The 22,222-nt window shown below is 38.9% G+C and overlaps 2 protein-coding genes across 7 annotated transcripts in view; one reads left to right on the top strand and one right to left on the bottom strand.

Annotated features, from left to right (window-relative positions):
- The window catches only part of LOC110015877, a 755,614-nt gene that overhangs the window by 407,267 nt on the left and 326,125 nt on the right, over nt 1-22,222 (bottom strand). The window lies entirely within an intron of this gene.
- Nucleotides 1-22,222, top strand: part of csmd3 (CUB and Sushi multiple domains 3) — a 478,616-nt gene that overhangs the window by 363,018 nt on the left and 93,376 nt on the right. For all 4 annotated transcript variants that reach the window (XM_023959656.1, XM_023959655.1, XM_023959654.1 and 1 more), the window contains 10 exons: nt 1,231-1,419; nt 10,220-10,320; nt 10,434-10,502; nt 10,631-10,787; nt 11,532-11,723; nt 17,751-17,877; nt 18,886-19,088; nt 20,534-20,725; nt 20,961-21,099; nt 21,945-22,132. In XM_023959656.1, coding sequence (XP_023815424.1) covers nt 1,231-1,419; nt 10,220-10,320; nt 10,434-10,502; nt 10,631-10,787; nt 11,532-11,723; nt 17,751-17,877; nt 18,886-19,088; nt 20,534-20,725; nt 20,961-21,099; nt 21,945-22,132 — 1,557 coding nt within the window. The remainder of the gene's footprint in view (nt 1-1,230; nt 1,420-10,219; nt 10,321-10,433; nt 10,503-10,630; nt 10,788-11,531; nt 11,724-17,750; nt 17,878-18,885; nt 19,089-20,533; nt 20,726-20,960; nt 21,100-21,944; nt 22,133-22,222) is intronic.

The following is a 22,222-nucleotide window of genomic DNA, read 5'->3' as shown; positions in this document are numbered from 1 at the left end:
ACTCAGGGAAAAAAAAAAGATACTCTGCCTAATTACCCTTGCAATGCTCTCTCAGTGACTCTGGAGTAAAGGAGCTCTTCAATCTGAGTCTGCACTGAGGGATTTTTTATAGCTTCTCATATGGCACGAGCTGATACCCCGAACAAAGCGCATGTTGTGTCACAAGAGGTTTCAGTTGCTCACCTCAGGTTGCTCTTCAACCCACTTAAATACAAAACCATATCTTCAGACTCGTCCAACTAAAGGATTTGTTCTGTGGTACTCTCTAACCACAAGTTTACGTTAGGACAGACAACTCTAAGTCAGCCTCTCAGTTATGCAAGTGCAGTGAGATGCATTTTATTTCCTTGGTTGTCATCTTTTTACAAATAAAGAGAAACCTAATCCTAATGTTCATCTATGCTGCGTTCAGACTGAATGCGATCCCCGCGTCAAATTCGCTGCTTAATGCTTCTTCAATAATGTGTTCATATACTTGATGCATGTGGGAGGAGCTACTGCCAGAGGTTTTTAGCCTCACTGAGACTCATTGAAGAGCTTCGGTTGTCACGTCTTCATGTCTGGGTTCATGAGATCATTGAGAGATTCTCCCAACACGATGTGGTTCACCATCTACTACAGGAGCTGCGTCTGAATGAAGGACGCTTTCAGCGCTACTTCTGTCTCTCTGTGGCACCAGTTAAATATGAGACAGCAAGTCAGCAGTCGGAGGAGGAAAAAATACAAATAAAACTAGAGGACCTTTTTAATGGTGTCTCAATACAAATAAGAACATTTTCATAAAGTTCAGGAGGAGAATGATCAGATTTACCTCCATTCTGGTTTGGACGCTGACTACGGCATCAACACGTCTCAAACCAAAGCTGAATCCCTGATTGGCTGATGTGACGCGTATTCTTTCCCAAAGTCCAGATTTCTCAACACGACGCAATGCCCAAATCGCAACACCCTAAAATAAACAGGCTCCTCCCAGACCAACACACTGCGCCCGACACTTAAATCGCGCCCTAAGACCTTGATCTGAATCAAGTTTGGTGTGAACGCAGCTTAATGTTGATCTGTTTGTTGTGTTTTTGTCAGTGTTGACCAATTTAGCTGTCCTTGGAAATTGAATTAAATAAGAGCAGATCAACTGTACTTGTTATAACTTGTCAGTTTACTGTGTGGATTTAGATATCAAAATTCAATACAAGGTCTCATTTTCAGTCAGTGTTTTTTATTCATTTTCAGAATATACTCTGGAGCCATGTGAGGACCCCGGTATGCCACAGTTTGGTCGAAGAAATGGCTACACTTTTGGGGTTGGAGACACTTTGTCTTTTTCCTGCAATGTGGGATACCGCCTTGAGGGGGCGCCAGAGTTGGTCTGTCTTGGTGGTGGACGAAGAATGTGGAGCGCTCCTTTACCCCGATGTGTTGGTCTGTATTAATCAAACTGTTACTTTCTTACTTAGATTTTTTGTTTTTTTAATTGATCTTGTCACTTTTGCTGGATTCATAATTGGCCAGCTAAATTATTCAGAAGTTTGACATCTAGAAATTAACCCCTTTGTTGAAAACCTAAAAACCACACGCTCTTTGACACACTGTAACTCCATTTACACGATTAGTGCAAATCAGCTGAATCTGACGTGGAACAAAGAGGCTTTGAATATCGGTTTTGCTTTGATATGCAACATATTACATTACTCGCTAGCTATTCTTTGCGACAGAATCTGCTGTCACCAAGTACATAAGCACTTCACTACTGTCAAGGGTGGCATTTCCAAGCAACACTGCTTTTCTCCGCTTCAGAACCTGCTGGAATTACGTTAATTGTGTAAATATTTGAAGAGTCAAAGGAATATCAACACTGGAGCTACAGTTGAATTAAAGGGTTAACATGCTTTTGTTATCTAACTATTGCCAAATAATAAGTTGGTTTAGAACACAGTCTGATTAAGAACAAGTAGTTGAAAACATTTTGTAAGTCTGATGTCACCTTTTGCTAGTTGTGCAAATTACAAACAGACAAAAGCTGCTTTTTCTAATAAAGAATGGCATCATTGTAGCCGCTAGTAAAGATTAACAGCTGTGGGTCCTAAAAGATTTCAAGGGCCTTATTGTCAGTGGGTTTCATCTATAGCCGAGTTAAAAGACAAAAGAGGAAATTGAATACACATGCGGGTTATCAGTGTTTTTGCAGTTCACACAAAAGAAAGAAATGGCAGCAACTCCATAAGAATGGTTGACTAATAATGGTAACACTTTATATTAAGATTCCTTAACAAGCTCTGGTAACACATTAACAAGCATTATAAATGAATTTATAGGGTGTTAGTAAGACATTTATTAGTACAATAAGTCTAATAAGGTTTATTAAATTATTTAGTTAACACATTTACAAGCATTATTATTAGGATGTTTTCAAGATGTTAATGATGCATTTACTGATAATATAGGTGCCTAACAAATTGTCAGTGTTAATAAGCTTAATAAGATTTATTAACAACCTTTGTTAACAAATAAAGAAGTATTATTATTGTTTGGGGTTCTAGTAAGATATTTATTGGCATTATAGATGTCTCACACAAGCCTAGGTGTTTATAAGCTTAATAAGTTTTATTAACTAACTTAACAAATTAATAGGCTTTATTAATGTGTCAGATGCTAGTAAGATATTTATTAGCATTATAGATGTCTTGCAAATACCTGAAAGTGTTAATAACATGTATTAACATCTAAAGTCAGACCATTGTCTTCTAAATCCATATTACTAAACTGCTTATAAGCTTTACAAAAGTATTAATTAACTTTGTAAATAGTTTATTAATTGTTTTGCAGCACCTCATCTAAAGTGTGGACATTTTTTACCACAAACAACCACAAAGCATAATTGTAAAAAGAACTTCATGACATTAAAACAGACTAAACATACACAAATCGTTCTGTAAAAGATATTTAATAATTTAATTCAGACAATTTTTTTTTTAAACATAGATACTGGTGTTGGATGACTAGCATCAAAGCTAATAAGGATAAAGTATTAGCATCTATCCTGAGAGAAACATTCATTGCAAATCCCATCACCAGGAGACAGTTCTCTGCATTCAATGCCAACCGCATTCAACCACTGTTGCCTTGCTTCAAAGTCCACTAGAAAGTTGCACAAGCCAGTAATTTTTGAAGAACGAAGACAATAAACCTACAGGAGCCATGCTAAAGCTAACACGCTAACCTGCCCATCTTTGATTCAGAATCAAAGATGGGCAGGTTAACTAATGTCACCATTGGCTAATGAATCTGTCAATCAAACTCATCATCAAAACAGGCGTGCTCACTTTCAGCCAATTGAATGGCCTCTTAGACTTTGCTTTCACACAGGTGACCAAAAAAGCCCCGCCCATCTTTGATTCTGTACCGGTCGGTCGTTAGCGTGTTAGCGTTAGCATGGCTCCTGTAGGTTTATTGTCTTCGTTCTTCAAAAATAACTGTCTTGTGCAACTTTCTATTGGACTTTGAAGCAAGGCAACCGTGGTTGAATGCAGTTGGCATTGAATGCAGAGAATTGTCTCCTGGTGATGGGATTTGCAATGAATGTTTCACTCAGGATAGATGCTAATACTTTATCCTATTACTAGCTATGATGCTAGAGTCATCCAACACCAGTATATATGTTTTTATTTTATTTTTTATTTGTCTGAATTAAATTATTATATATCTTTTACAGAACGATTTGTGTATGTTTAGTCTGTTTTAATGTCATAAAGTTCTTTTTACAATCTTTATGCTTTGTGGTTGTTTGTGCTAAAAAACGTCCACACTTTAGATGAGGTGCTGCAAAACAATTAATAAACTATTAACAAAGTAATTAATACATTTGTAAAGCTTATAAGCAGTTTAGTAATATGGATTTAGAAGACAATGGTCTGACTTTAGATGTTATTAACACTTTCAGGTATTTGCAAGACATCTATAATGCTAATAAATACCTTACTAGCATCTGACACATTAATAAAGCCTATTAATTTGTTAAGTTAGTTAATAAAACGTATAAAGTTTATGAACACTTCGGCTTGTGTCAGGCATCTATAATGCTAATAAATATCTTACTAGAACCCCAAACAATAATAATATTTCTTAATTTGTTAACAAAGGTTGTCAATAAATCTTATTAAGCTTATTAACACTGACAATTTGTTAGGCACCTATAATATCAGTAAATGCATCATTAGCATCTTGAAAACATCCTAAAAATAATGCTTGTAAATGTGTTAACTAAGTAATTTAATAAACCTTATTAGACTTATTGTACTAATATTTGACTACTGTTGGTGGAAGAAAGAGGGGAGGCAGAAGGGTCCGTGGCCAGAGAGAGAAGGGAAAAGGCAGGAACATAGGTTTGAGAATAGGGACTCTTAACGTTGGCACAATGACAGGGAAAGGCAGAGAGCTGGCAGACATGATGGAGAGAAGGAAGGTAGATGTACTGTGTGTGCAGGAGACAAGGTGGAAGGGCAGCAAGGCACGTAGTATTGGAGGAGGATACAAACTGTTCTATCATGGTGTTGATAGGAAGAGAAACGGGGTAGGAGTGATTCTGAAGGGGGAGTTTGTAAACAGTGTTCTAGAGGTGAAAAGAGTCTCAGACAGGATGATGAGCCTAAAGTTAGAAATTGAAGGGGTGATGGTGAATGTAGTCAGTGGGTATGCGCCACAGGTTGGCTGTGAGTTAGAAGTGAAGGAGAGATTCTGGAGTGAGTTGGATGAGGTCATAGAGAGTTTTCCCAGAGGAGAGAGAGTTGTTATTGGAGCAGACTTTAATGGGCATGTTGGTGAGGGCAACAGAGGTGATGAGGAGGTGATGGGCAGGTTTGGTGTGAAGGAAAGGAATCTGGAGGGACAGATGGTGGTGGACTTTGCGAAGAGGATGGAAATGGCTGTAGTCAACACTTACTTCCAGAAGAGAGAGGAACATAGAGTGACATACAGAAGTGGAGGTAGGAGTACTCAGGTGGACTACATCCTATGTAGACGAGGTCATTTGAGAGAGGTTAATGACTGCAAAGTGGTGGTAGGAGAGAGTGTAGCCAGACAGCACCGCATGGTGGTGTGTAAGATGACTCTGGAGGTCAGGAAGAAAAAGAGAGGGAAAACAGAAAAGAAGACCAAGTGGTGGAAGCTACAGAATGAAGAAACTTGTGAGGAATTTAGGCAGAAGTTGAGGCAGGTCCTGGGTGGTCAGGATGAGCTTCCAGAGGACTGGGAAACTACAGCAGAGATTATCAGGGAAACAGGTAGGAAGGTGCTAGGTGTGTCATCTGGAAAGAGGAAAGACGGTAAAGAGACTTGGTGGTGGAATGAGGAAGTACAGGAATGCGTCCAGAGGAAGAGGTTGGCTAAAAGGAAGTGGGATGTAGAAAGGACTGAGGAAGGTAGACAGGAGTACAAGGAAGCGCAGCGTAGAGTGAAGAGAGAGGTGGCAAAGGCCAAACAGAAAGCTTACGATGAGCTATATGACAGGTTAGACACAAAGGAAGGAGAGAAGGACTTGTACAGGCTAGCCAGACAGAGAGACAGAGATGGGAAGGACGTGCAACAGATAAGGGTGATTAAGGACAGAGATGGAAAGGTGCTAACAACCCAAGAGAGTGTACAGAAAAGATGGAAGGAGTATTTTGAGGAGCTGATGAACGAGGAAAATGACAGGGAAAGAAGGGAGGAAGATGTGGTTGTTGTGGAGCAGGAAGTAGCAGAGATTGGAAAGGATGAGGTTAGGAAGGCTCTGAAAAGGATGAAGAGCGGAAAGGCCGTTGGTCCTGATGACGTACCTGTGGAGGTATGGAAGTGCCTAGGAGAGACAGCAGTGGAATTTCTAACAAGGTTGTTCAATAGGATTTTAGAGAGTGAGAAGATGCCTGAGGAATGGAGGAGAAGCGTTCTGGTCCCGATCTTTAAGAACAAGGGTGACACGCAGAACTGCAGCAACTATAGAGGAATAAAGTTGATGAGCCACACAATGAAGCTGTGGGAAAGAGTAGTGGAAGCCAGGCTTAGGAAGAAGGTGGAGATTTGTGAGCAGCAGTATGGTTTCATGCCCCGTAAGAGCACCACTGATGCCATTTTTGCTTTGAGAATGTTGATGGAAAAGTACAGAGAAGGTCAGAAGGAGCTGCATTGTGTGTTCGTAGATTTAGAGAAGGCGTATGACAGGGTGCCGAGGGAGGAGCTGTGGTACTGTATGAGGTCGTCTGGAGTGGCAGAGAAGTATGTCAGAGTAGTTCAGGACATGTATGAGAGAAGTATGACGGTGGTGAGATGTGCTGTAGGTCAGACAGAGGAGTTCAAGGTGGAGGTGGGACTACACCAAGGATCAGCTTTGAGTCCTTTTTTGTTTGCTATGCTGATGGACAGGCTGACAGACGAGGTAAGACAGGAATCTCCCTGGACAATGATGTTTGCGGATGACATTGTAATTTGCAGTGAGAGTAGAGAGCAGGTGGAGGAACAGCTAGAGAGGTGGAGGTTTGCTCTGGAAAGAAGAGGTATGAAGGTCAGTCGTAGTAAGACAGAATACATGTGTCTGAACGAGAGGGATCAAGGTAGAAGCGTTAGGTTACAGGGGACTGAGGTGAAGAAGGTGCAGGAGTTTAAGTACTTGGGGTCAACAGTTCAGTGTGATGGGGATTGTGGAAAAGAGGTGAAGAGGCGAGTGCAGGCAGGTTGGAGCGGGTGGAGGAAAGTGTCAGGAGTGTTGTGTGACAGAAGAGTGCCAGCAAGACTCAAAGGAAAGGTGTACAAGACAGTGGTGAGACCAGCTCTGCTCTATGGGTTAGAGACGGTAGCAGTGAGACAGAGACAAGAGGCTGAGATGGAGGTAGCGGAGATGAAGATGTTGAGGTTCTCCTTAGGAGTGACCAGGTTAGACAGGATAAGGAACGAGTACATCAGAGGGACGGCTCATGTTGCCTGTGTCAGCGACAAAGTCAGAGAAGCCAGACTGAGATGGTTTGGACATGTTCAGAGGAGGGATAGTGGATATATTGGTAGAAGGATGTTGGAGATGGAGCTGCCTGGCAGGAGGGCAAGAGGACGGCCAAAGAGGAGATACATGGATGTCTTAACAGAGGACATGAAGTTGGCTAATGTTAGGGTAGAAGATGTCCATGATAGAGTGAGGTGGAAAAAGATGATTCGCTGTGGCGACCCCTGATGGGAAAAGCCGAAAGAGAAAGAAGAAGAGACTTATTGTACTAATAAATGTCTTACTAACACCCTATAAATTCATTTATAATGCTTGTTAATGTGTTAACAAAGCTTGTAAAGGAATCTTAATATAAAGTGTTACCAATAATTATATATGAATAAGCAAATAAATAAGCAAATATATATGAATAAGCATAACAAGTTTTATTTAACCTGAAATCCAAACATTTGCATTTATCAACCACTGTAAAGGTGTAATCCTGCTCAGTAAAACAGTTAAGTCGTGACAAAACGTTTCTTGTCCAGTAGTGAAAAATTCTAACAAGGCAATGCCTGGCATCCCATGACTTTATGTCAGTAAGATCCAAGGGATTTCACGCTCAAAAGCACAGACATTGATTGAACCATTTGACATTTGAAATGACTCCAATCTGGTTCTGTTGTTGTTTAAATAATCCATTTGACAAGGAAAAGCCTAAGTAAATGTTTGCAATTTATTTTCAAAATTTCTTGCATGGATATAATAGTCTTAGACACAGCTCAGATGCACAAAGGCTATTTGCAAAAAAACATATAGAACTTACAGTGAATCACACACTGATCTGCCAAACATTAGTCATTTGCTTATTAAAGTAAAGACTTTGGTATAAAAAATAGCAAACTTTTTTTTTAAATTGGTTACATGTACACATGTACAATTGTACAAGGCCACACACGCCTGTGCAAGACACACCTGCACTCCCCTTTAGATACTGTCCCACCTGTCTAAGACCCTCTATACAGGTCAGGACAACCCTAAGCACCCATACAAGTCAACCCTCCATATGCACCTGTGTGACTAAGTCATAAAGCAATTCAACAGGTGACCAACGCAAATAAACACAATGTGTCTGAAACTTCATGATGTTGAAGTAAGAAATCTATCCAACACATTTATTTTTTCTGTACAAATGTGGGAATAAGAGTAAAAAGCACTGTGCTGCCGAATTCTTCACTCTCCCATGAGACATAATGTTTTCATCCAAATAAATGTATACAGGTGCAGAAAATCAGAACGATTCAGATCAAGCAGTGACTGAATTATAAGGCAGTGCATTAGGTCTCTTATTTTTAGTGGTGATGTCTGCTGTAATAATTTGTACACTTTGCCTGTTGTGATAAAACTGTACTGTTTCCTTTTACACAAATAATTGTATTTAGTCCCTGCTTGTTTGTAATCTTATTTTGTATGACTTTACAGAGTTGTTAAAAACACACAATGGGGGATAAAATGAGCGCTTGTTTTCTCTACAATTTTCCCTTAGGCGTACTTCAGACTTTTTATGTCATTATCCATGTTAGTTATGCTTTTGTAAGACTCAATTTCAATTACTCTGTCCTCCACACCATGGAATTATGAGGCACACCATCAATGAATGGTCTATTTTTGAACTAATGTCATATGTAAGGTGAACCGAACTATAAGGCGCATCAAGCGAGACAAAAGAGATTTAAGATAAGTCTGTCAGTCAGACTTTTTTAAATTAACTATTGAACTTGTTTGTAACACGGTACACATTAGAAGCATTAGCCATGTTAGTGTATTCACAATAACTGTAACTCCCAACCTTTTTTTCAACACGTAAAAACAAACTGATACCCGCTAAAACAAGCGTTACTGAGACTACGCTAACTGCCAACCTTGTTGGTAACATAAAAATACAGGTTGTGTCCGAATTCCTTCACTACGTTGTACACCATATAATGTTTTTTTTTAACCATTTTTTAGGACTGTCTAAATCTACATTTACAAAATCGAGTGCCCTAGAAATTTGCTGAAACACCAGCTTGCATCGATGCTCACCAGATTGAAAATAGAGCACAATGCTTTGTGTTTGAACAATTGGTGAACAATTTCATGTGGAAAAAAAAAGTATTTTGATTCATTTTTTATAAAACATTCACGTTTTCATCATCAGACCACAGTGGATTTATAAATAGTCTTTGTAAAATGTTCAAATGTATTGGATTTTTATTTTGGGAAATCTGTGACATCAAATTTGCTGTTTAAAAGCAAAAAAGTAGTCAGCTTGGTGTCCGAATTACTACGAAAATCCAGAGCATTAGATAGTCCCGCTCTAAATAGTTTTTTAGTAGTTTGGGAGTAGTAAGAACAATAGAGTAACAACATCTAGAATTAATTCATATGAGCGTCATTTTTTTTAATAAATTCTAAGCCTTTTTGGTGCATCATACAGAAAATACACCACTGTTCTTCTTACGTTTTAATAACTTAAAAGTTTTAAACAGTTTTTAAAGATTTTTTTTAAATTATTTGGTTCACAGATAAGAGAAAAATATGAGTAAAAAGCTTAAAGGGAAATAGCTTGGAAAAGAAAATACAGAGAGAAAGAGAAAAGAGGAGAAAACACTGAACAAAAAAGAGGAATTTTGATGGAACCTGAAGACTATGAAAAAAGCACTTTCCATGCAGTGCAAGAGGGAAAGGGCGATTGTGAGGGAATTAAATCGGAAAGAAGGGAGAGAGTGGGGAGGTAATTTTCTAAATGGAAACTATAGCAGAGTGATTTATTGATGATATGACAGCTATAATATGACTATTACATAAGTACAGGCATCGAGCAGCGGGAGAGTGGGCTGAAGTGAGGAGGAAAAAAGGAGGGTGGGGACATGATGGATTTTTTTTGGAGATAAAAAGCAGGTGTGCAAAGTGCAGAGAGTGGATATCTTTTGGTAAATTATCTTCTGAATTTGTTCTCAGCAGAAGTAAAGAGCTGACGGCTCAGCTGTTTTAAGGGATTATTGAATTACTCTCATATACAAAAACATACTTTATAGCGCTCCCTAGAAGTATTTGTTCTTTTCGATACCCATAACATTCTTGTGTCCTTCCCAATAGCTTTTCTCTTAAATGGGAGGCAGCAAACAATATGAGGGGAAAGATAAATAATTTACCAGATTTGATTGTTCTTTTTGGGTATTTTTTTTCCAAACTTTTTTTAAGCAAAGTTTTTTTGTTTTTGAATATCTCTAGCTGAGTGCGGTTCTTCAGTTATAAATAATGAAGGGATACTACTATCACCAAACTACCCAATGAACTATGAAAACAACCACGAGTGCATCTACAGCATCCAGGTAACCGAAATCTCTTCGTTTGTGCTTCTTTTTAAGAATTAAAAGGATTATTCAGATTATTGTGATTGAATTTGGTCTTTGCAGGATCAGTAAATGTAATCTGTTGACTTTAGGTGCAAGCTGGAAAAGGCATTAACATTTCTGCCAGAACCTTTCATCTCGCCCAGGGGGACATTCTCAAGGTATACACATATCCTTTTGGGCTCCCATATGCATCTGCCCCCTTTTTCTATATTTCTCCTGTTTTTTTGGTTTTTGTTTTTTTAAGAAGAAAAAAGTTTGGTTCTTTCAATGTCTTGGGTTATTACAGATTCATGACGGTAAAGACAACACAGCCCAGGTTCTCGGAGCGTTTACCGGCTCATCGATGTTGGGGTTGACACTGATTTCCACATCAAACCATCTCTGGCTGGAATTTTATAGTGATGCAGAAAGTACCGGAGAAGGATTCAAATTAGTCTACTCAAGTGAGTCTGCAGCCAACACTTCTCATTATTACAGATTTATTACAGTGGTGCATTCAGTCTGTGACCGCATTTTGATGTATGGTTTATTCATTTGTTTTAGTCCATGTCAGACATGGATGATGAAGGACGCAATCCAGAATCTGAAAAAAAGTGCATTCTTTTTGACACAATCACAGTACTTTCCGGTGGGAAAACATTGATGACAGATGCATTAATGTTGCTCCGTGGTAAAAGTGCAACTTCCCAAATAGCCATTTTAAGGGATTTTGACATGCACCTTCATCAGTCTGGCAGGGAATAACTCAAATTCTGGCATCCCCTGTCAGTTAAGTAATGTCATACATCAAATTTGGGTTATGGTTTGTAAGCTTATTTATGAAACTATTCACATGTCATGCTCTAAAACTGTGAACTAACCAAATATGCAGTATTACCATGGAAACTGAGCTCAGGCAGACTGTGAATAAACAACATTAAATTGGATCAAGTGTATACATGCCTCACTATCCCTCTTAATAAGAGGATGTCTCATGTATTTTTTGGGGGTTTTTAATACACCGGGAAGAGAGCTTCTGTGATATGAGCAAGCTCATAAGCAGAATATTTGAGCGTGCCAGTTATTAGAGGAAATTTGTTGTGCATCTCCATAAAACTAATCTCCTGAAAGCTTTAGATCGTCTTTTGTGAGCTTTTTGAGAAAATCCCCATTCTGACGATCTTTCTTTCTTTTCTCTCCCTTTTTAGGTTTTGAGTTGTCTCATTGTGAGGATCCAGGCGTGCCGCAGTTTGGCTTCAAAGTCAGCGACCAGGGTCATTTCTCTGGGAGCAGCATTACATACAGATGTGAGCCTGGATACACTTTACATGGAGCTTCTGTGCTGAAGTGTATGACGGGTGAAAGGAGAGCCTGGGATAACCCGCTGCCTTCTTGTATAGGTACGTTTTCTGTGATTCCTCCCCAAATGTTTTTGTATTTACAAACACACAAAACACAAGCTCTGTTTGCAACATTGACAAATGTTCTACAGCAACACTGTAAAGGAAGGAAAGGTTCATTTTTTCCTGAATCATCGTCGTCTAATTATTCTAGTTATTAGCTGGTTAGCCACCTAATGCCTCTGCACCAGTTGTCCTGTCACACTCCGGTCCGGAGTGGGACCGACAGGTCCAAGCAAAAAACAACAAAAACCACTCCAGAGTTTTTTGTGAATGAAAAAAATGCCTGTTAGTTTTATTTTACAGAAGGTAAGCATCAGTAATGACAGCACACACTCTGAAACACAGACTCCTCACTCTCATCAGCCATGAACCAAAATTCACACTCTTTTATAAGCCATGGCCCCTCCCCTGGGCCAGGTGGTTCCAGTTAAGGTTAATATTTTTATTTTGGTCAGGCTCTACTTAAGCCTACCAAACCCAGAGGTTGGGTCCTTTGACCCAGGAAGTGAAACTGAAAAAGGTAAGACACTAGTCAGCAAAACACTGTTGTTGTTTTTTTTATTGCATACCTAAAAGTACTTTCTTGTAAAATGGCATAATGTGCAATAAAGTTGTTAAAAAAAAAAAGTCAGCAAAACATACTAAAATACATAAACATAACACACCCAAACAAACCACCCAAAAGAATAAAGGAGTTAGCAGAGTGTATGTCAGTGTGTGTCATCATTATCAGGGAACTTGCTCAGATGTTTTAAATGGTTGAATAGGTGCACCTACCCAACCAGCACTAGCTTGGTCCCTGAGTATATGATGTGTATGTGTGCGTGTCTTTGAGTTCCTGTGTGAGTTTCAGTCAGGGGAAACTGCCACATGTCCCTACCTTATCAGACCATAGACCGTTTCACTGTCAGACAATATTTTCAATGAACGATTTGTTCTTTATTTGTGTCTAAGATTTAAAGTACAAAGCGTTAAAATGTGAACTAGATTTTCCCTTAACCTAACTGTCAAAGTAAAAGCAAAAAAAATCGTATGCCAACTTCAGCCTTGTCCGACAAATAGGTGCGGCGGATAAATGCAAAAAAAAAAAAAAAAGAAACGGGTGCAAAAATAAACAAGAAGGCACCGTTTGAACAACTTTATTAGCAGCATCCTCGTAACAGTAGACAGCCAATTGCTGAATATTATGCATTATTATTATGGTGTGTGGAAACAACTGTCGCAGTATATCCATATACTTTTTTGTTAAGTTTTCTAGCTTGGGGGTTTCAATTTAGTGGTTGGTGCAGACACTTGAAGAAAGTAGTGGATGTGGTTTCTCCAAGAGTGAGTCAGATGTGGTGGAGAATCCAGTACTTTTCCAAAATAAATCTTCTTTCAGAGCCAGATGAGTTAAAAGGAAAAGAATGTGGGTCATGTGTTTTTTTCTTTCTCTGTCCCGTGGGACAGTTGGACTGTCGAGGACCACTGCTCTACACATTTACCAGCCTAGTCCAAAATCCAAAGTGTCAGCCATAAACGCATTTTTAAAACTAGTTTACTTGATTTGCTTGCGTGAAAATACTAGGTTTTTCTGCACTGTACAGCACACCATCAATAAATGGTCTATTTTCAAATGTATGTCATTTATAAGGCAATCCAGGTTATAAGGCGTACTGTATTTTTTATCAAGGCTTTTAAGTGCACCCTATAATGCAGGAAATAAGGTAATGCCACATATGCATAGTAACTCTCCAATGGTTTCTATGGTACCATGAACAAACCTGCTAAAAGGAGAGAAAAGTACACCACTGCTAACAAATTACATTACTTAATATTTAATTAGTATAATATTGCCTTTTCAAAAGGTACCGGTTTGGCTAAACTTAGCAGTGGTACATTTAATTTTTGTGGATTTTTTTTTCCTATGCTGAAAATATTTTGTTGTGAAAATCAGACAACTCTGATATTTCTGAAATTACCGAAATAAAAGCACCAAGACTTGGCTTGGGTAACTTGTAAATGAGATACAGTTGCAATTCTTAGTGTTCTGATCATTAAATAAAAGACATTTGATTCATGTGAAAGTTGTATTAATATTCAGGCGTAGTTTCTTGTGAGTAATACTCTAATATCTGTGAAATATTGTCTCTGGTATTGTTTTAGAACACATTTGGATATATATCGAATTATGACATGTATATCGGGATATGTATCGTTTTACCAGACTCATGACAACACATCTAGTCTCCAATAACCTTGCTGCAGTAAAACAAAAAGCACAATTGTTCTTGAACTTACTATTAAACAGAGCTTCAAAACTAAGAAAAAAATAAAAACTTTGAAGCAACGATTTCCTTACAGGATCCATATTCAAGCCACAGACGTTCAAAGTGGCTTAAAGATAGGAGTTTTATCTCCTTATCATCCCTCCATCATGTAAATGTATACTTTCTAGTCATTAAGCCTTTACCCAGCAGGATGCAGATGTAGGTCAGAGCCTGGAGCCCAGAAATCTGCCAGGAGAAGAAATAAGTAAAAAGGCCTAAAACTTCTACTGTGCATTCAAATGTGACCTGACCAAGCTGCCGTATGAGAGGGAATCAGCACAAGTGCATGTAAATGCAAGAAAATGAAATACTTAACAATTAGAGGTTGACTTTTATGAAGCTATTTGCTTTTTTCTGCAGTTTTTAGGTTGTTTTGCTTTATGAAGGGCATGAATTTCAGTTCTGGGTCTGGCTCCTTGATACAGAATAAACTCACTTCTATTTTATGGGTAGTGCCGGTTTACAGGATGTTCTTGCTGTAAAATGGAAAGAAAACAGATGGGCGCCCAATTTCCTGCCTAATTACCTATTTTATTTTCTCAGGATATCACAAACACTGCAGCGGTGTTAAAGTATCTATGAAATGCCAATTTATTAAGAATGAAATCCCCCTGGAGCCCCTCTGACCAAGCGATGCAGTTTGAAGTGGGCTTACTGAAAGAGCAGGGCTCAAACATGTTCTTCCTCACACGTGCTTGTCATTACCAGTTGTTTATGTCACCTGAGCAGCCTGCCTTACAGCAAGACTTGGCCCCTAGATGAATATTAATCGATTTGGTTATTGCTACATCCTAATTAATAAAAGCCGCGGCCACTTAATGAAAGCAATAAAACACAGTGGGAAGTAGATTTCCTCTGAGTATTGACACATTTCCAGGAATTCATTCATTATGTTGCATTTTTAATTAATTCTCAGAGGCTACAAATTGGCAGATTATCACACCCAGGTTAGGTAAAATGATCCCCGCAAATCAATATTGGTCGGTTTTGCAAGAGAATGTAGGCCTCCAGGAGTCGCACACAAACACACAACTGCAGTTTTGTAGTTAAAGATGTTGTTTTATTTTGTTATTGCTTATGAATTTCGTAACTAATTTGATCAGATCTACACATTCCACATATGCTAAACTGTAAGAATCATCTCCAAAACGTTATTGACAACCTTGTTCCAATACAGTTAATTACACTTGTCCTTTTATACATTCTGCTTGTTGCTTGTCGTTTTCTTGATCCAAAACGCATCAGTCAGCTTTAATTAAACAATGCCTTAGTCACAACTGCCCTTACTGTTGGATACAGGCAAATGGGCAAATCCGTACGGGGCACTTAGGTGGTCTACAAGAAATGGGCAAAAATGCCCATGCATATTTTTTCTACGGGCATGCCGTGAGTGACAGGTCGTAGCAAAAACATATAAGGGGAAGTAAAGAGGACGTTTTTTTAAACCCCCCAAGCCCTGTGCAATGTCAAGTGATGTTCAAGTGTGCGCTCCTTGCAGATCTGTTGCACACTCCTTACTTGCAGCCTGACTGTTAGAAGTTAGGAAATTAGACAATCACATTGTAGTTTGTGAGGGCATCCTACTGCCGCCTATGTGTCACGTTTAAAACCTGTGTGTTTAGCATTTGCGTGGTCAGTAAGGGTCATGTGTGTGCACATGGCTAATGACTAGAGTGCACCGTAAGGGCAGCATACGACAGCGTCACTCATACATCATAAGTGCGTGTAGCTTACATTATTCTTAAAAATACTTCACATCCCACTTACCACACGCACAGCACTGCTACATTCCATTTATATGATGTCTGTTCAGATACGAGTCACAAAGGAACAGCAAGACACACCTGCACTCCCTTTAAGATGGTACTGCTTCTCTCTACAACCCTCTATGGGCCCTGACAACCCAAAAACCTGCAGCACCTGTATGGGTCAACCTCAGAACGAATACATGGGACTAAACCTTTGTTCACATCTTCGTTCAAGCAACCACTTCCAATGAATAGTCAATGTAAATGTGCGTAAATGCTCGTTTCTGGCTTCCGCATTCAAAACGCTCACGTTCACACATAGACATTCACGTTACTATGACCGTTTTTGGTCTGTATGTACAAAATGTGCTGCCATTGAGAGTTAAACCAGGTAGATCTTTGACCAATCAGGGACTCTAATTTGGCAGTGATGTATGAATGGCCACCCTTTTCATTCACAGAAGTGAATTGCAGTTCGATTCTGGTCAGTATAAGATGGCACCAAGTCTTTTAAATATCGGAATAAAGCTGAGAGAGAAAAAGACTGGAGCAAGGTTTGCGAGATTTGCACCACTTTGACCTTTCACACCAAGCCTCTTCCAACTCTAGTTGGCAGATATGCGCTTGTAAAAAGTAGAAAAAGAAAAAGAAGAAGGCCCTCCTCGCTTGTCCTGTGTGAACACCATGGGCAAACGCGTGTTCAAGAATGTGCGCGTTCTGGTCTTTAAGCCCACGATGCAGATGTAGGTCAGCGCCTGGAGCCCAGAAATCTGCCAGGAGAACAAATGAGTAAAAAGGCCTAAAACTGTGCGTCACATGACCGGTGTGAGCGTAACATCAGACCTTAGATGTATAGAACAAGAGATCCAGTTTCCTTATTTTGTTTATCTCACAACATGATGTACTTTTCAAAGCAAAAACAAATGTTGTTCCACATGTAAGAATGTTGCCCATGTCTTCATTAACTAAATCCAAATGAAAATGAATTCCACACAAGCTGACAAACCTCACAGCTTTGCCACAACCTGAAGCAACAGTTTACCAGCCAGAATAAAGTTCTGAAGTGTTTTTTATTCAGTCCTACCTCTCAACCTTTCTGATTTTGGATTCAGCTTAATAAGTCTCCCTTTCTCTCTCTTTCTCTGTATTAATAATAAAAGGCTCATAAAAGCACTGGCTAAAATTCTGACTATATATTTTAGCAGTGACACTATGACCTCATCTAACCCCAAGTCTTAATATTATATTTTGTGTTATTATTTCTTAGTCTTTTCTTTCTTTGCCCCCTTTGGTTCTTTCCTTTTTCCCACTTCTTTTACCTTCTGCTTCACGGATCTCTCCATCCCAACTCTTTGTATATCGCTACTTTTCCCCAAGATAATGTATTCCAGAGATGAGGGAGCCTGAGGGAGGAGGAACTTGCAGACGGAGAGAAGCAAAGAAGGACTGGAGACTGTGAAAATATATAACTGAAAGAGACAAAGTGAGATGGCAAGGTTTTTTTTTTTCTTTTTAGTCCCATAATATAAGGTGATTTCTTCAGGGAGGAATGCAAGATCAGCACTTTGTTTCTTCTTCCTCAACTTCTCTCTTCCGCTCAGCACTTCATCTTGTGGGTGTGAGGGAGCGAGAACGACAGCGAGACGTGGAGGATGGATGTTGGCTTCTTTTTTAGTCCATTTGTCTCCGTGATGATCGTTTAATCACTGCGCAGTGGCCACAGAGGAAAACCTGCTGGATCTGATTGCTTTGATAAACAATTGCCACCGACAGATAAATGGCCGACTTGTCATGCCTCACGAACACACTGAAGTGCCCTCCCATCAATTGGCTTTTTGTGGGGCTTCAGTGATGAGAGTGTAATGTCATGTTTCAGCTTACATAAAATAAAACACACAGAAAGATGTTTTTTTTTCTCTCTGTTAAACAGTATGTTTCCATATATATTGTGTTTTTTTAAACTGTAGCGGAGTGTGGAGGACAATTTAAAGGCGAGTCTTCAGGGCGGATTCTCTCGCCTGGTTACCCATTTCCCTATGACAACAACCTTCGCTGCACCTGGACCATTGACGTGGATTCAGGAAACATTGTGAGGTAAAGGCTGTCTTTCAAGGTTTTGCCATTATTGAACCACACCTTTCAGTGTCAAAGTTGTGTCTTAAAGATTTCAATCAGTAAAATTAATACAGTCAGATTATATTTAAAGTTTACAAGTCTAAACAGTCACTTTCTGTCCTTAAATGTTCTAAACTATAATTCTTTATTTTAAAGATAAATTCTCACAACAATAAATACAATTATTTATTATTATTTTATTATTATAAAATTAAAGCCTTAGTCAGAACTGCCTTTATGGGTAGATACGGCATGTGCGGACGAAAAATGGGCAAACCTGTACAGGTTACGTAGATGGTCTGCGGGAAATATAAAGGTTGTGGAGAGCTAAGTGAGCCCGTAGGGTGACAACGTTCATGCACATTTTTACTACAGGCATGAAGAAGGTGAGACGCAAGTGTGTCATCCGGAGTTTTCCTTTTTTCAACCCCCCGAATCCTGTGCACTGTACAAGGAGCCAGTTAGTCCTAGTGCTAGTAGCTCCTTGGTTCCTTGGCATGAGGAAATTAGACAATCAGAGTGTAGGTTATGTGCATTGTACAGGCACTTACTGTGCGTATCACGTGCACGCCCCGTGCGTGTGGCATTTGCATGTAGTCAGTAAGAAGCCAGTATTTGCATCTTGCCAATGACTGGTGTGGCATAACGGCAACGAACAAAAACATCACTTGTGCGTCATAAGTGCGTGCAGCTTACATTTGCCTTGCGAATACTTCATGATGCGCTTACCACACATGACAATCATGCGTTCCATTTTCATGACGTCCCTAAGATGGCTGTATGAGGCTCAAGGGAACTACAAGACCTCCTGTCTTCCCCTTAAGATGCAGTAGCGTCTCTCTGCGCCCGTCCACGGGCCCAGACAACCCAAAAACCCATCAAACCCGTACTGGTCAACCCCACATACGGGTGCGTGGGACTAAGGCTTAAGATTGAAAATATGGAGGACGCTGACTATTTTATTCATTTTTCTTGCCTTAATTGCAGCCTTCAGTTTCTAGCCTTTGACACAGAAGCCAGCCATGACATGCTGAAGGTTTGGGATGGGCCACCTGAGAATGAAATGCCTCTGGCAGAGCTCAGCGGATCTTTGTTGCCAGAAGGAATCCACTCTACTCTGAACACAGTGACGGTTCAGTTTGAGACTGACTTTTACATCAGCAAGTCTGGATTTGCCATTCAGTTCTCAAGTAAGTGATACCAGAAAATACTATGATTGACATCTGTAGAATTCCCCTTAAGCTTTACTTATCCTTTTTTTCTCTCTTTCCATCAAAATAATTAGACAAAGAATGTATCAATATATTTGCATAAGTAAACGCCAATTATATACAGTCCTTTTACAACACTAACATTTTCACTGAGACAGAAATGCAACATGACATTTCTATTTTAACTAGTTCTACAAAAACTTTATTTCAGAGCGTTTGAAAAATATATAGTACGGCGGAGATTTAGGGCCACCAAAAAAAAAAACGGGTAATATTGCAGATTTAAAGTCGTAAATTTACAAGATTCAAGCCCAAGTGAACATACAGTGCAGCAAGTAAACGCTGCGCAATAGTAGAGCAGCCTGAGTTACTCAAACATGCATCATTTGCAGACATAAGTCAATATTTATAATTACATTTAAACGTAGATGTAAATGCATGAGGAAAATTCATCCAAATTTAAGATACGGTGGTATATTTCACCCTGTGAAGGCTACTACATTAACTAGTTGACAGAAAACTTATTTCCTTTGGGAAAATAAGATGTTTTTAAATTAAATCCACAAAAACATTTGTTGTCATATTTTGTATTAATAATGATACGTTGGGTGATTTGGTTAGTTTTTGTTCACATTTAGTTTAATGAAGTTAGTTTAAGAAGCAAATATTACCATGAGTGTTCAGAATAAAAGCATTGTATTTTCTCACTGTCTCAAATTTGATCCACACATTTTTAACATGGAGTAACAGTAACAAAAGAAATTAGATGTCAGTAAATTTAGCATTTTTTCAATACAGAAAGTAGTGCTAAAAAAACAATAGACGAGTTATTCTCATCATAAAGTTTGAAGAATTAGCTAAACCAAAAATGTTGTTTTTACAGAGGCAGCCATTTTGAAATGAGCAGGAGAAGCCCTTCTGTTGCCCCTAGTGGAATGATGATGAACTTCAGGGCAGAAAACATGGAATAAGACATTTAGAATGGTTTTTTAAGGGAAGTTTTGATCATGCTATTTAGATAGGGGGCTCAGAAATGTATTAATCAAATGCGATATGAATAGTTTTATAGGGATGAGATCAAAATTTCTAAGTATAGAGGGTAATCCAGCCAAGTTTAATGTTTTTTTTTTTATATGTCTGCCAGGTGAAGATGTAAAACTGCTTTAAAAAATAGCAAAATAAGTCAAAATGTTGTTTTCAGTTAATCACCTACCTAACTTGATAATGATAATATCATGTGAGGTATAGGTAACAGAACAGCACAGTTCTGTAAAAAGTTACTATTATCACACCTTTTTTGGTGTAAGGTTAGGTGGTGGGCATGGGTCCAGAAGCCATAAATATCTTGTGTGACCTTGATTTTTGTAATTGCTCTCCTCTTTCTTCGACATTCTCCACTTTGTCTCTGTCTCCTTTCCATGTAGGCTCAGTCGCTACAGCCTGTAGGGACCCAGGTGTACCAATGAATGGCAGCCGTAGTGGAGACGGCCGTGAGCCGGGGGATTCGGTTTCTTTTCAGTGCGACCCCGGATATGAGCTCCAGGGGGATGACAAAATAACCTGCATACAAGTGGATAACCGATACTACTGGCAGCCCAGTCCTCCTGTCTGTATAGGTGAAAAGTCCAATTTCAATATATTTTACATATCCTACGGGGACAAGAGTACATGTGGCAAAAAAGCTGGCTTTGCGGAACTGGCTCAAGGACACACCCATTATAAAAGTGCTGTGTAAAAGAGATCATGTGTATCCTATTTGTCTACACTGATGCTGCATTTTGAACGCAGTCTTCTGAAAATGATGACTGGCTGACATCCATTAAAACGCTTTCCTCTGTGTTATCATCAAAGCTCCTTGTGGAGGAAACCTTACTGGCTCCAATGGATTTATACTCTCCCCTAATTACCCACATCCCTACCCTCACTCCAAGGACTGTGACTGGCTCATTGCTGTCAACTCTGACTATGTCCTGTCACTTGCCTTTATCAGGTAATATTTTACCTTTACAGTGCTTTTTTTTGAGTGAGCTTATTAAGCTTGAAAACATATAGTTGTGTGTATTACCAAATTATATAAATCAAATAATTTATAAATAATCAATTACTTGAACTTTGATCCTTTTTGCGTTCCACTTTTAAATTGACAGAACTTTTTAGTGTGCTTCACTGCTTTTCTTCGTGCTACTTTGCAAGTATTTGCAAAACATGATGATGCAATAACAGACCATTTCAATTCAGTTTAATTTATATAGCTTAATGTTACAACATAGTTGTCTCAATGGGCTTCATACTGGTAATTGTAAAAGACCATGGAATAAGTCATAAAATACAAACAGTAATTGCTTAAATAAACCAAACAGACCATAATACCTGAAGTATACTATTACCATGTTTGTGTAGTATAGGAAGTCTGGTAACTAAATACTTTATCAGACTAAAACTGCAACATTTTATCTGTAAAATATATAGATAGTTTATACTGAATTATGGCAGTTGAAGAACACTAAGTATATTTGTAGTACACTTAAACAGACTACTTTTTGGTAGGGCATGGTACAAAAAGATTTTAAAAAAAAAAAGGTTTTCAATATCTTCAAAAACCGAAGGTAATTTCAAATTCACTTTTGTGCTCTTTTGCAAAACTGAAGTAATTATAGTGGCCAAATTTTCTGGGGAAGAAAATGCTGGTACACAGACAAACCCTTCCACTACAAGTTAACCTTCTTAGACCAAGCTCAATTAAAAAAAAAAAAAAAAAAACTAATAATAATTACTTACGTGATACCTTTATTTTTTTGCTGACTTTTCTGTTCTCTCTCATTTGTCTCCATCTAGCTTCAACATTGAGCCAAACTACGACTTCCTGTACATTTACGACGGCCCAGATAGCAACAGTCCTCTTATTGGCAGCTTCCAGGACAGCAAACTCCCTGAGCGGATAGAAAGCAGCTCAAACACGATGCTCTTAGCTTTCCGCAGTGATGGCTCTGTCTCTTACACTGGTTTTCATCTGGAATACAAAGGTAAAATAGTCTACAAACAGTGCCTTTCCCTATGCTGTATGTTAGCTGAATACTGATGGAACTGATTCTGAAGGGCTTCTACAAAAAAAA

Source organism: Oryzias latipes, chromosome 11 (genome assembly GCF_002234675.1).
Source record: "Oryzias latipes chromosome 11, ASM223467v1".
NCBI lineage: Eukaryota > Metazoa > Chordata > Actinopteri > Beloniformes > Adrianichthyidae > Oryzias > Oryzias latipes.
Note: the sequence above shows the minus strand (reverse complement) of the source record. Positions and strands in the feature narration are given on the sequence as shown.